Source organism: Ursus maritimus, unplaced genomic scaffold (genome assembly GCF_017311325.1).
Source record: "Ursus maritimus isolate PB19 unplaced genomic scaffold, ASM1731132v1 scaffold_25, whole genome shotgun sequence".
Taxonomy (NCBI): domain Eukaryota; kingdom Metazoa; phylum Chordata; class Mammalia; order Carnivora; family Ursidae; genus Ursus; species Ursus maritimus.
In genome coordinates this window covers 28,823,647-28,839,394 of record NW_024425008.1, presented here as the reverse complement: position 1 = coordinate 28,839,394, position 15,748 = coordinate 28,823,647, and the positions used below count along the sequence as shown (strand labels likewise).

Here is a 15,748-nt window from a genome sequence, read left to right as displayed (position 1 = left end):
TTTGGACCATAATCCTGTCTTACTCATGTGTTATGTAATGTGATACTTAACTCTCCAATTTTGTCATAAGGTTTTAGGCATGGACTTTATACTCTACTCTCCAGTGTTAATGTAACACAAGCCACATATGTAATTTACAATTTTCTAGTAGCCACATTAAAAATAAGTAAAAAGAAACAGATGAGAATAAATTTAGTAGTGTACTTTATTTAACCCAGTATAATCTAAACATTATTTCAACATGTAATCAATATAAATATTGAGATGTTTTACATTCTTTTTTCTCATACTAAATCTCCAAAATCCAGTGTTATTTTATTCTTAGTGCACATCTCAGTTCATACTAACCATATCTCAGATACTCAATAGCTACATGTAGCTAGGGGCTACTCTTTTGGGCAGTGCTGTCTTTTATAATTTAGTGCTAGTAACATAATTGTTGTTTTGTGTGTGAGTGTGTCTGCGTATCATTTTAGTTACAGATTTCTCTAATTAAATCTGAAATCTTTTTAAATGCCTATCTTTGTTTTCTTTCTCTTAAAGGCTCTTCCTTCTTCAATGATTATAGTAGCAGTTTATTGTCCTGTGATAGCTGCTGTTTTCATTGTTCTGAAGATGGTCAACTATCGACTCCACAGAGCACTGGATGCTGGAGAAGTTGTAGATAGGAACACAAATGAGTTCCCAGATCAGCAAGCCAAAGCTGAGCCAGGCAACTGTTCAACTAGAAGAAAAGACAGTAATGGACCGAGGTAAGGAAACCCATGGCGCTCAGTTTGTAAGGATGTGGATCATGCATGCGTACAATGATGTGATTACTGTGTTGAGCCTCTGTTCTGATACGTGGTTTTAAGGCAGTGTTAGATCTTGCCACTAGAGCTACGAAGACAAGTACAGATCGTCACATTAGACTCCAGCAAAGCTAACTGGCCTATGTGGGGTATTAAATAAGTGTCCTGGCCTTATTACTAAATAACATGCTACAACAATAACAGTTATAATTGTAAAATAGTTACTCACACCAAAGACCAAAACCAGCGAGAAACAGTGTAAAGAAATAATTTTAAAGCATGGTTTATAAATCTTAGCATTTATATTTTATTTATACGTATAAGTAAAAAGTGTATATATCTTAAGCAAACTGTGATAATATTTTACTTGACATTTTAAATCTGCATTTTCACTTAATCTGTTGTAAGTATTTTTTCATTATGTATTCTCACCTTAGAAACTTCGCTGTTCCTTCCCGCCATCTTTGTGTAACCGACCTCTTAGGATTCAAGTTTGTGTAGCTTTCACCTCCTCCTGGAGGTTTTCTTTCCCCTCCCAGCTCAATATTCCTCCTTTGGCTCTCAGTCACCTTTCTCTTCATTGCCTTGGCCTCATCCCCTTTCTCTTCTTGACCAAAGGATTTATTTTATCCATAGTCAGAAGTTTATTGTGATTTCATAGAAGTGATGCGTACCACTAATAATAAGTCTGCAAAAAACAGTTACTATATGAACACTTAATGTATGTAAGTCCTCGAAATAGTTCTGTGAGATAGATGCTGTTATTATTCCTGATTTGTAGATGTGGAAACTAGGGTGAGAAAGATGAAATATTCCAGGGACTCTGATCTGGAGTCCACGTTTTAACCACTCTGTGATGTTTCCACTGAGTATAATATGAAAAGTGGGTACTCCTCTTTTAAGATAGGTAACGTTTCTGTTTTCCAGTACATTGAGTTTATCCCTTTTCAGTTACATTGTTCTCCACCCCTAACATGATTAACCTGTTTGTTCATTGAGCAAATATTTTACCTCTGTAATAATTTTATTCATAGCACTAATCACTACCTGAAATTGTCTTACTTCATTATTCGTTTGCATTATAAGCTTCTTGAAGACAGGGGCGTTGTTTTTCCTATGAACTGTTTTATTACCAGGTTCTAAAACAGAGTCACTAATAGGTACTCAGAAAATATTTGAAGTAGTGAAAGCATTTTTTCTGCGTATTATTTTTAATAACTGCACAGTATTCCATTTTGTAGGTATGTCATAATTTAACTGTCTTGATTTTAGTTACAAATTTAAGTTTGAAAATAATTAAAGTATGTTAGATCACTGTGATGTTTAAATTTTTTTTTTAAGATTTTATTTTTGGGATGCCTGGGTGGCTCAGTCAGTTAAACATCTGCCTTCATGATCTTGGGTTCCTGGGATCCGAGTCCCACATCGGGCTCCTTACTCAGCAGGGAGCCTGGTTCTCCCTCTGCCTGCCACTCTTTCTCTTTCTGACAAATAAATAAGTAAAATATTAAAAAAAAAAAAAAAGATTTTATTTTTAAGTAATCTCTACACCCAACGGTGGGACTCGAACTCACAGCCCCAAGATCAAGAAGTGCACTCTCCACCAACTGAGCCAGCCAGGTGCCCCTGGAATGTTTTCATTTTAAATGATTTAAATTTTAATTATAATTTAGCAGAGGTAGAACACTAGAAAGCTATACCTATTTTTAAGTTTATATTTTCAATATGTATTGCCAAATTTCAAAGATTTACCTTCTCATTACCATGACCAGCAATTTGAGGGCTTCTTTTTCTGCACTTTTGACAACATTGAGTATTTGGTATTTAGACAAAGCTGTGGTAGATATCTCATTGTTTAATTTTTAAATTTTTGGGTTACTAGTTAAATGGGTGTATTTTTCTTGTGTTATTATTGTCACATATTTATTTTGTGAATTGTTTATTTTTCTGTTGGTGATTAGTTTTGCTATTGATTTGGAGAAGGTATTTATGAAGAATATTCTTTATATTTTGTGTCAGATACTTTTCCTCAGTTTATAGCATTTTATTTATTTATATGCCACAGTTTATTTTTATGTGTTCTATTCTGTGAATGCTTATTAGTTCTGTCTTTGATACCAAGTTGTGTGAGATTTTTTCTTCCTCCATATTATATAAATGTTTGCCTGTGTCTACTTTCAGCATTTTTATAATTTTTCATTCTTAATTGTAGTCAAGCTGAAAACATTCTTGTTTTGTTTTGTTTTGTTTTTGGGTTAGTCCTTACACTATCGAGAGAGTAATGTGTTTTCCCCCCAGTAATTTTAAATACTTTCCTTTTCATGTAGCATACTCATATATACGTTTGTCAATTTCTAGGCTTTGTTTTCTGCCCTATTGATCTCTTTCTCTTTTGTTTATACCACACTGGTGTTTTGTTTTGTTCTGTTTTTGTTTGATTTTTATTTTGTACTGTTTTTATGGCTTACTAATATGCTTAATATTTAGCATTGTGAATCCCTTTTCAGTATTTTTCTGTTTCAGTGTTATCTTGGTTCTTCTCATGCATAAACAACTGACCCCTGAACAATGACGGGGTTGGGGCACCAAACCTCTCGCCCTGTGCAGTCAGAAATCCATGTATAGGGGCCCGTGGGTGGCTCAGTTGGTTAACTGTCTACCTTCAGCTTGGGTCATGATTCCAGGGTCCTGGGATCGAGCCCCCCATCGGACTCCCTGCTCAGCGGGGTTTTTGCTTCTCCCTTTCCCTCCGCTGGTCCCCGTGCTTGTGTTCTCTCACTCTTGCTGTCTCTTGAATAAATAAATAAATAAAATCTAAAAAACAACAACAAAAAAACAAAACAAAAAAAGAAATCCGTGTATAAGTTTTGACTCCCCCCCCATTAACTAATAGCCTACTGTTGACTAGAAGCCTTATTGAGAACATAAACAGTCAACTAACACATATTTTGTATGTCATGTATTATGTATGTACTAATTCTTTTAATAAAGTAAGCTAGAGAAAAGACATTGTTTTTAAGAAAATCATAAGAGACAATACATTTATAATATTGTAAAATGTAAAAAAATCCACATATAAGTGGACCTGCGCAGTTCAAACCTGGGTTGTTCAAGGGTCAACTGTACATAGTTTGTTGTGAGATGCCCTCTTTGCTCATACTCCAGAAAATTCCATGAGACTTGATAAGTGTATTCAACATGGAGAGATCTCAACCTTTAAAATACGAAGTCTCATCAGGGACATGGTGTATATATCCATTTTTTCACTTGTCTCATAAAATTTCATATTTTTTGTATGGGTTCTATGTATTTTTTAAGTCTATTTTAGGAAATGCATACCCTTGTATTATGGGTAAACAAATAGAACGTAGGCTCTGCACTTAATCTGCCAGGGCTTGAATCACTTCCTGATTGTATGACCTTAGGGGAGTTACCTAAGCTTTTTATGCCTTGGCTTTCTCATCTGAATGATGAGGCAAATAATAGTACTATATATTATGATATAGGATACAAAAAATGAATGAGAGATAATATATATAAAGCATTTAGAACCATTCCTTTTCTTTTAAGGGGGAGAGGGGTAGAGGGCAAGGGAGAGAGAATCCTCAAGCCGACTCCCCGCTAAGCACAGAGCCCAACCACACGGGGCTTGATCCCAGGACCCTGAGATCATGACCCGAGCCGAAGTCAAGAGTTGGACGCTCAACCATTGGAGCCACCCAGGCACCCCTAGAACCATTCTTGATACAGTAATCACTCAGTAATTGTTAAATCTTATTTTTTCTGGATATTTTATATGTTTTTAATTCCTTTTAAACAATTTTTTTTAAAGATTTTATTTCTTATTTGAGAGAGAGAGAGAGAGAGAGACAGAGGGAGAGGGAGAGGGAGAGGGAGAAGCAGGTTCTCCCCACCGAGCAAGGAGCCCGATGCGGTGTTCGATCCCGGGATCCTGAGATCATGACCTGAGCCGAAGGCAGACACTTAATTGGCTGAGCCACCCACGCGCCCCTGTGTTTTTAATTCCTTTCATTACTGAATTGTTTTTCCATTTTCTTCTAGTTTAAATTTTTTTGTGAAATGTATATATTTCTAAACAGCTTATCAATCATATCATTCAGTATAATTTAGAGAATTAGAATCAAGTGACTACTTGATTAGCCACCACAAAACTTAATAGGTTATTATACAAATACCATACAAGCCTTTATGTACCTCTTTCCCATTTCATTCTGTTCTTTTTCCTTTAGGAGTGACCATTATCTTGAATTTTATGTTAATAATTCCCTTGCTTTTCTTTCTTGTTATATAGTCTTTGTACATATTACTAAACATATATTAATTTTATCTGCCTTAGGATATCCTAAAGAGAATAACACTATTTGTATTCCTCTGTGAGGGGCTTTTTTTTGTGTGAAATACTGCATTTTATAGGCTTATTCATGTTGATGCTTATAGGTATCATTTATTCATATTTACTGTTGCATAGTCTACCACTGTGCAAATAGACTACAGTTTACTTATCCATTTTATTTATCCATGTGTCCTGAAGACACATTATTGTATGTATTTCTTGGTACACATGTGTATATCTAGTGAATATAAACTGGTTCATGGTATTTTCATGTTGTTTTATTAGATAATTCCAGCCTGTTTGCCAAGATGATTGTACCAGTTTATACTCCCACTATTAGAATGTGAAAGTTCTTATTGTTCCATAACTTCACCAATATTTGATTTTGATAAGCTTTAAAACTTTGCCATTCAAGTAAGTGATAAGTGTGTCTCATTGGGACTTTCAGTTAAACTTTCTGATTACTAATGAGGTTGAGCATCTTATCATACATATTTGATTCTTTTAGTTTTTCTTTTCTTTCCAAGGCCTGTTCATGTCTTGTTTCATTTTTCTTTGGAGTTGAATAATAGGAATTTTAAAAATAAATTCATGATACTACTACTTCATTGGTTATATTCATTACGGACATTTTCTCCTGGTTTGTGGCTTATCATTTTGCTTTTCTTAAGGGGTTTTATGATTAGCATACAGTCTTAAATTTAAGATTTACCATTTTTGGGTAATTAGCATTTTTTGTGTCTTGTTGAAGCAATTATTTCCTACACAACGATCAGAAATGTATTCTCTTATGTCTTTTAAAAGTTTCATATTTCTTTCGTTTTTGCATTTCAGTTCAAATTATTTTCATTTGTAGTGTCAGGTAGGGATTGAACTCTTGTTTCTTTATGAGTAACTGGTTTAATCAGTATTTGTTAAAGAGACTGTCTTTTCCTTGGTGATCGGTAGTACTCACTCTGTCATGAGTTAAATTTTCATATATGGTGGGTGTGTTTCTAGCTCTCTTTTCTGTTCTGTTGATCTGGTTGTCCATGCCTGTGCCATTACCACAGTGTCCCACTTATTGTAGCTTCATGACATGACTTTTGATGTCTGGTGGGGCAGACCTCCTACTTTGTTCTTTTTTGTTGTTGTTGTTGTTGTTCTTTGATATAGAACTTAGAGCCTATTGGGCCAAGTCTACAAGAACTTAGGATTTTTATTGAAATTACATTGAATATGTAGATTCCTCTGCTGAGAATTAATATCTTTACAATATGGAATCTCCATTTATTTAGCCTTCTTTAATATCTTTCAGTAAAAATTTATCATTTCTTCATTAAAAGGCTTGCATTGCTTTTGTTAAATTTGCCAAATTATTTTATAGCTTTTTATTACAGAAGTGTTTTACAATTACCTTTTCTGAGTTTTTTTTCCCTTTAAATATAACTGTTTACTTTTTATCCAGCAGCCTCACTAAACTCCCCTATTAATGTTGAAACTATATAGGTATTTCTTGATTTTCTATAAATGATGACAGTTTTATTTCTTCCTTTCTAGTCCTTACACTTGTCCTTAACTTTCATGGGCTATGATTTCTAGCACATGGTTAAAATAAAATAGTATTGGCTTACATCCTTGTCTTTTTCTAATCTTAAAGTGTTTTGAGTTTCAGCATTAAATGAGATCTTTGTTGTAAATTTTTGTTCTTGATATCTGTTTCCCCACATCTCCCATTTGGGACTCACGTTCTGTTCTGAGGAGAAGAAATGAACAGGAAAATACTTTCATTTCCAGAGCCTAACACTGTGCTTGGTACAGTATAGTTGTCAGTTTGTTGCATGAATGAATGAATGCGGGAGGAGCCTTGTGGTTGTCATTGGCTCTGGTACAGCAGTTCAAAAATCCTTCTTAAATCTTTATCTTAGAGAAAGAGTGAAAGTCATTAATGTTTGTATTACATTTCTCATGTTTCAGGAGAGGAAATTAGCACATTGGATTTTAGGATTTGAATACAAATATTTTGGAGACCATATTTTCTGTTTCTCATGGCGGTAATGCTTGAAATACTATAAATTAAGGACCCATTTAAACTATATGTGGGTAAATTTTAGGCTAAATTTTTGAAGAAGATTTGTTTAAGGACTTTGTTTTTACCTATTCATACTTTGATGAACATCATTATAATCTAGAATAGATTTGTAAATTTAATACTCTAATGGTGCTGTGACGTTTCTGATTAAAGCCTGAGCAGTTAATGATACTAATAACCAACAAATCAGTTTGTGAAGTCTCCTTTATAATTCAGATTAGACCCCGTCTGCTTTTCTGCCTCTCCGTGTGTACCTGGTATTTTTTTTTTTTAACAGATGGGGAAATTAAGGCATAAAGGTAGAGATTCCCTGAATTTGGTGTATTGCTTACTGCAGTAGACCACTTTGCTTCTGTGAGAATTGTAAACTACTGTACTTTCCAGGTATGTGCTGAAATTGCCATTGCCAAAAATCTGCAAGTCTTGCTAATAAAGAAAACTCTTACTCAGCCATTTTGTGTGTTTAGCTATATTTAGGACAGCGACAGCTGGCTAAAAGTTCTACTTCTGTATTTGTAGAGAAGAGAGGTATGGTAATTTTGCTAGAGGATTATTTTGTTACAAAAGGAGCTATCCATTTTTTCATTCATCCTATTTTGCTCCCTTTAATACCTCCTTCCCACTCACTGTTGGCCATTGGGTACTAGTTCTGGATCATTGTTTCTTAAATGGGGGTGATTTTCCCCACAAAGAGACATTTGGCAATATTTGGAGACATTTTTGTTTATCACTACCAGGGGGAGTGTTGCTGGCATTTAGCGGGTAGAGGTCAGGGATAATGCTAACCATCCTACAATGCACAAGATGGTCCCCCACAATCAGGAATGAAGTGGCCCAGAATGTCAATAGTGCTGAGGTTAAGAAACCCGGTTTTAGACAATGGTGTTTATTTTTGGTTTTGAAATGGAAGGAAAACTTTAGTGCTTATTTTTTCGAAAGACAAGTATTGGTGTTTCAGAGTGGACTTTAGAGTACAGACAAGGTGTTCAAATCTTGTCTCAGTTCTCATTGGCTATAAGTACCTATATTCAGGTGTGTGTGTGGGAAAAACAGATATAACAGAGTAGAGTACTATGTAAATATTATTTGTATCCTCCCTTCCCACCTGAACTCCATACACCAATGACTCAGTTTATGTTGTTCACTCCTCTGAGACCTTAGATTTTTACACCTTTTGGTTTTCACTTTTTTCATCTGTAAAAGGAAAATAATAGTATTTATATCTTAGATTTTAGGAGCGTGTTTTGTGAGAAAATGCAGATAAAGCACATGCCCCTATTATTGGAATGTATTAAGTACTTAGTAAATATTTGCTTTTATTTGTTATTTATAATAACTTTCAGATTATAATCATTTGTACTTGCTATCAGAAGTGATGTCTCTAAGTAGGCAGTGTTGTCCATCAACTGATGATTGAATAGATAAAATGTGTTTTGTCCATACAATGCAGTATTATTTGGCTATAAAAAATATGAAGTACTGATAGTTGCTACAACATGGATTAACCTTGAAAACATTAGGCTAAGTGAAAGAGGCCAGTCGCAAAGACCACACATATAATGAGTCCATTTATATGAAACATGCAAAATAGGCAAATCTATAAAGACAGAAAACAGATTTCTGGCTACTTAAGGCTGGGGTGGATGGGAAGGGTAGGGGGCTAATAGCTGAAGGGGTTTGTTATTGAGGTGATAAAAATGTTCTAAAATTAACTGTGGTGATGGTTGCATGACTTTATGAATATATTAAAAACTATTGATTTGCAAAGTTTAAATGGGTAAGTTGGATGACATGTGAATTATATACCAATAAAGTTGATGTATATAAACTAGGAAAGGTGAGGGCTCTCTATCCTTTCTCTGGGGTTGAATATTTTATTCCTTAATCTTTACCTTGCTCTCCACCTTCTAATTTCCATGGAATCTGACTTAGAGAATGCATTCTTGAGAACAGTGGAGAGAACAGTGATGTTGCTGGTTAGTACTCACCACTCATTCAGAGTGGTAATAGCCGTCTCTACATACACACAGAGATTTTGCCAAATTAGAAAAAGATTTCTCAGGCCCACGTATCCTGTATGAGTTAACACCAAACAGCTAACGAACTTGAGCATGTTTTACTTTTCTCACACTTGGACATTTGCATGCTGAATTGCTATCAGATTTGTAACTGAGTTCCAGTATATTTTATTTGTATAAATGGATAGCAAGTTAGAAAGCTAATTTTCTTTACTAAACATGAGTTAGCTAACTGCAGTCAATGGCCTAGAGTTAGTAACCCATTAAGTAAATAGGGACATGATAGTTATGAGACCATTAATACTAAAAAGTCACTAGAATTCAAACAGCTGTAGTGATAAATACTTATTAAATGGAGGGTATACTTGTAAGCAAATTCTATTTTGCCTGTATTTTTGGATTGCAGCTGTTAGAATACCTCATCGAAATAGGTTTATGGGAATTTATGGCACACACTACTGAAAAGTCTATGTGTGAGGGGTGTCTTCAAATTGGCAAGGTGCAGTTTTAGTCATTTCATGATCCAGCTTCCCTTTACCAGGCTGGGCTCCTTTTTTTTCGGTTGACTTCTTAGACAGCATGCCCTCTTATGGTTGTAAAATGACTGCAGCAGCGCCAAGTCTTAAATCTTCTCAGCATTAAGACTAGCAGATACAGAGAAATAACCTCTCTTAATAGAACACTCCTGGCCTGATTCATACTAGCCTGAGTTAGGTCTTATGCTTGGTGTAGAACTAAGTTCTATGACCAAAAGAATGGAGCATGCTGACTTTGGCTAGTAGTGCTCACCCCTAAACCTGAGTGTATGGTCAACATTACCCAAAACCAGATGAGAGTTTGGGATGACGTGGCTCAGCAGAAGAATTTTGGGTTGCTTTTTGGTATTGCTGTTAACCAGATGATTGAGCTAGGTGCTGGATGGCAGGATAGTTTATATCTGCTATAATTTTAGCATGTGTTCTAGAATTTTTATCCTTGATAACAGTAACTTTAAAGTTTATCAAGTACTTACTCTGTATGTACCAGGTAGAATGAGTAAAAATCTTTGGGTAAAAGATAGGATTATGGTGACTTTTAGGCCTGAGTTAATCTGAAAGTTATGCTCCTGAGGAACCTTATTATAAAACTTTGAGTTTTTTGAAATTTGGTGTGATCTTTTCCCCCACTTTTAGATCCTCTTATCTTTAAGTACTCCCTGTAGATTTCCTCAGTTCTTTGAACTTAGTACTTCTTTCTTGTCTTTCTAATACCTATTTTACTACATCATTTTATTTTTTAAACTTAAGCCTTCTAACTCATTACAAATCTCAAATCTTAGCTTTCTACTTCTGTAAAACAAATTAGTATCCCAGTTAAATGCTGTTAACATAAAAAAATGCAGGTAGAGTTAGCTTGACAAGGTGGACTGTTCTCTTCCATGTTCCTCGTAGTGTCATTCAGCTCAGTGAGGCTGCGCTCCTGGAGAGTGGCTGTGTAAGATCTGATTACTTTCTGTGTTTGCCACGGCCAGTTTCTCTTTGCTCTTGGGAAACAAAAGGCAAATCATGTCTTTGCTAGAGTGGTTTTATGGCACATGTCATAAAGTATGTGCTATATTTAGCATCTATAATTGTACTTAAGGCTAGTTTCTAATGTTGGATTGGGGGTAGACCGTTTGGTTAGAGAGTTTTAAATATTTTCAAGTAGTGACGTGGTTATAAAATAGTTCAGTTTATAAGACTTACAAAGGAAGAATGATCTTTTTTAAATTGCTGTTTGCTCTGTTAGAAATGAGAACCTTGTAGTTTTATAGAAAAACGTATAATAACTTAAAAAATAATAAAAAACCATTGGTGGCAGAATAATGACAGTTACTCTCTTTTTCTCATTTTTTCCCACAGTGATCCTGGTGGAGGGATTGAAATGTCCGAGTTCATTCGAGAGGCCACACCCCCAGTTGGTTGCAGTTCAAGAAACTCTTATGCTGGCCTAGATCCAAGCAACCAGGTAGGAAACTGTGATTTTATTTTGCCTTTTTCCCTTCTCCTGATGGTGGTCTCAAGTAATTCTGTCTGTAATAGTCAGTTGGTGTTTGGGTTTATCGTGCTGATTAATAAGTTTTGATTGTTTATTAATAATATCTTTCATTAGTATTCTTATTTTTAATGGAATTTTCACATTAATTAAGTACATTTTTGCTGAGCACTCACCTCGTGCTCATTGCCTAGGGTAGTTTTGATCATGACAGTTGTGGTGAACACCCTTAGGGAAATTAGGTCCTAGCTTGCACTGTCTTACTTACCTTCACATTTTTGGTAGTGGTGGGGGATAGATGTCTGGGGCTATTCCTAGCTTAAACATGGCAAAAAAAAAAAGGTAATTTCTTCAAAATCTACACTTATCATGGTGGGCACCGAGTATTGTATAGAATTGTTGAAGCAATGTGTTGCACACCTGAAAGTAATATAACGTATGTTAATTATAGTTAGTAAACCTTTTTCAGAATTGTGCTGCTCAAGGTGTTTGTGGTAGAGCTAGATGTAGAATGTAGATCTGCTTTTGCCAATTTTAATGTCCTTCTGTTCTGTAACTTTTAACTTGAAATAGTAACTCTGAAAGTCTGCTCTCAAAATTGGCTGATGCCTGCTGGACTGTCATTCTGTCTAAGCCCAGCTGGGCCTTCACAGCTGCATTTCTGTCTCTCACTCCGAACATCTCTCACATGAATCAAAGTCCCACTTAGGCCTGCTTACCTTCTCGGCAGACGAGTCTGGTAGCTGGAGTAACGCTGTGGAAGCGTCAGAGAGTAAACCCAGCAAGAAACTTAGAGGGCTTGTCGTAGCCGAACGTTAGATAACTACAGATTGTGGTGGGTTCTTCTGTCAGCCCTTTCGCTGTGTAGAAGAGGAAACAGCTGATTTTTTATCAGGATCTAGACCTCACTTCTTGATTTTCACTGCAGTCTTTCTACTGTTCTACACTGCTTGTGGGTTGAAATCACTCTTCCTCCTTTCTGCTCCAGAGATCTCCTTTATTTTTATTTTTATTTTTTTAAATTTTCTGGCCTCACTCTGACTTTTATTATAACCTTCCCTGTTTCTCAAGATTTTCAGAGACGTGGTATTGCCTCTTTCTCTTGCAGATGGAGCAGTTACTGATGTATTTACGTAGCACTTCGTTTTTGGTGTCACATGCGGCCGTCTGTAATCCTCTGCAGAGTAGGTTTTCCTCTTTCATCCATGGTCTGATAGACTGCCGTGTGCATAGTTGACTTTCAGTGAACAGGTGCTAATTATCTTTATCTATATAGATAATAGAACTTTAGAGGTAGAATCAGACCTGGCTCTTTATTTAATAGATGGTCAAGTAGCAGACCTAGTTATTCTGACTGTCCCGCAGTATTACTATTCCACATTGTTTAGCTCTGCGCTATTTCAGAACAGTATTAGGGAAAACACCATGTTCTGTGAATCTAAATCTGGAATAGGGTCTTGTTTCCTAATATTTTGATAGATGATTTGCCTCTGTTTGAATTGTGTTTCATGATTTAAACTTCAAGTGTGTGAATTTTTGGTTGCACTTTTAGTTGTGATTAAGTGTGGTGTAGAACAAATAGGTCCTTAAATTTGTCGTCTTTCTATAACAAGCAGATGGGAAATGTTAGAGTTAAACAACAACAACAACAACAACAACAACAACAACAGGACGCCTGGGTGGCTCAGTTGTTTTAGTGTCAGACTCTTGATTTCAGCTCAGGTCATGATCTCAGGGTTGTGAGATCAAGCCCCGAGCTCAGGATTCTCTCTCTCCCTTTTCCTTTCCCCCTCCCCCATGCTCACGTGTGTTTTTTCTCTCTCTCTCAAAAATACATAAGTAAAATAAAAAACATTATTGCAAAGGGCTGTGACATTTTAATTAGGTCCATACCTTTTAAGTTTCATTTTTTACATACCAGTTGAAAGAGAAGTATTAATATCCTTGATCCTCTTTTGGTTGGCATTGCTTTCTCAGTCTATGAAATGAAATGGCTTAATCTTTAAATATGACTGCATGTTTTGTATGCTTAATTAACCCTGGCCTTTGTCCATACTGACAGATGTTGGCAATGTCAGATTACTGAGGGAGTTAAGCCTTTGTTTTTCCCCACAATCTCTTGGAGAGCCAAACTTTTTTCCCCCCTTTTTCCAGTAGGACAGTTGAAAGGGTGCAGCAGTGGCCAGCCATCTTTGGTAACTACCATGGTATCGTGTCTATTGGAACTTACCCTACTTGTTTTACAGAGGGACTCCCATCCTCAGTGTCATTAAAGCCTGTCTGCATATAAATACACAGCATACCTCATTTGGTTTTCCTTAAAATATTAACTCTTGAATAAAAATGGGCAAATATTGGAAGTTATCGTGCTACTTGGATTTTGGTGTTTTAGTTTTATCCTATTTATAACAAAATAAATGCTTGACATAATTACTGTTCCCCTTTAGGGAAGTTGAAGTGGAGTCAGTCTTTCTGTACATTGGTGGGGGTATTACCAGTAGACATACTGTACTTCTTGTCCATATTTTATCATATAGCACTTATTATACATTATCATGGTTGTTTATGTAAATGTCTTCTGTACTAGATAGTGAACTTGAGCATGGTGGCTATGTCTTAGTCATTATCATTCTTCTTGCCACCTCTGCCCTTCTCCTTTCCATCTTCTATTCGGTTTCCTTTCCCTTTCTTTTTTCTTGTTTTTTATTGCCCTGTACCTCCCTCTCCTTTTGTCACTTGTCTTCCCTCATATGTTTTAGTGTCCAGTAGCTTTCAAGTCAATTTATTTGAATGGAGTGGGTAGTGGGTCTTACCCTCACAGAGTTTACAGTGTCGGGGTAGATGGGCTATAAGTAACCAAAGTTATAAACACGATGTATGTTACCAAGGAAATACAAGTCTAAGATACAAAGTAATAACTGTCGGAGGAATGGTACAGGAAAGGGGCTAATGATTTTAGAGGAGAGAATAATTGTTCCCAGCTAGAGGGAGGGGCAAAGCCTTCGTGGAGGAGGCCGCCTTGCCCGATTGTTATTTAGTTGGAAGAAATTTTTCTTCTCTGACACTCATAATCCTTCCTGACCTTTCTTATGGCACTTACCAAAGAGAAGAAACAACTGAACCATTTTGGTTTGGGCAGACCACTTTTTTTTTCCTTAGAATTTTCCTTTTTTTAATGTGTTCATTTTTAGAAAAATAACTACTGAGGGAAACCAAACAGAAGAAAATAAAAATCATCCATAATGTCATAATCAAAAACCGTTTTTAAAAAAGGTGGGATTATAGTGTGCATGCTGTTTGGAACTTGATTTTCTTTGTTGAATATATCATGAATGTTAATGACATTCAGTGTTTTTCTACAGTGACATTTTGGGGAATGCATTCTCCTATTTGGATGTACTGAGTCCTCTGTTTCAGACATAAACAGTCCTGACTCTTATATTTTGGGGGGATAAATTTGAATAACACAGAAAAGCATGAGGAGTAAAATATAACCACCCATTGTATCTGTTAAGAATGCTTTTGTCAGCAAGTAATAGAACTCAGCTAATTAAGTGACTTAAGGAAATGAGAGTTCATGTTTGTCCTCCAAGACTGGAAGTGGATGTGTGGCATTTGCTCAGCAGCTCAGTCATGTTAGGGCTTGGGTTTGCTTTTCCCTATGGATTATAGGATGAGCACAGCAGCCTCAGTCATGACCCTGGTGAAAGGTAAGAAGCAGGCAACAGTGTGGGCAGAGTTGTCCTTGCTTGGCGTCTTCTCAGGCATACAAAGATCTTTCTTTCCCTGCAGTCCTCCAGCAGACTCTCGCACACATTCATTGACCAGAACCAGGACACACACCTAGACCAGAAACAGGGCCCACTTCTCATAGAGCAAAAGATACACACCCAACATCTGAACAAAGTGGGAAGCTTGTTAAGGAAAGAAGAGGGAACACTTTGTGGTTGCAGGCAAATGACTACTATACCGATATTCAAAAGTTGTTTTTTTAAGTTTAGATTTCTAGAAGGGTGTGCATATAAAGTGGGTTTTTTTTGCATGTTTGCTTACTTGTTTTTGTTTTGTTTTTTTGGTCTAGGAAGTTATGTGTATTCTAGTTGAAAAACAGCATATATTCTATAACTTGTCTAGCAGGTGTGATAAGCATGAAATTTTATTTTGCAGTAAAATGCTTTTTGACCTTTTTCTGTCTAGTTGCAATGCCTTTTATGGCTAATTGAAAGCAGAAATTTGGAAAAATCAGGAGCATCAAGCTTAATAAATTGTTCAAAAAAATGTTGCAAACTAATTTTTTTTATTGACCACACAAGAAGGTAGCAGTTCTAACCTGTTTGTGTGTGCTTATTTTTCTCAGTTTTTCACTGACATCTAACATAGTATACACTTCTTAAGTGTACAGCACAGTGGGTTTTTACATATGTATAAACCCTTTAATTGCCATCCAGATCAAGAAAGTCCCTCATGCCCCTTCAAACTCAATATTAACTTACATTTTGAG

General features: G+C 36.0%; 1 protein-coding gene across 6 annotated transcripts in view; it reads left to right on the top strand.

Moving 5' to 3' along the window:
• PCNX1 (pecanex 1) overlaps positions 1 to 15,748 on the top strand; it is a 157,855-nt gene that overhangs the window by 35,701 nt on the left and 106,406 nt on the right. For all 6 annotated transcript variants that reach the window (XM_040641707.1, XM_040641712.1, XM_040641711.1 and 3 more), the window contains exons 2-3: positions 544 to 752; positions 11,115 to 11,220. In XM_040641707.1, coding sequence (XP_040497641.1) covers positions 544 to 752; positions 11,115 to 11,220 — 315 coding nt within the window. The remainder of the gene's footprint in view (positions 1 to 543; positions 753 to 11,114; positions 11,221 to 15,748) is intronic.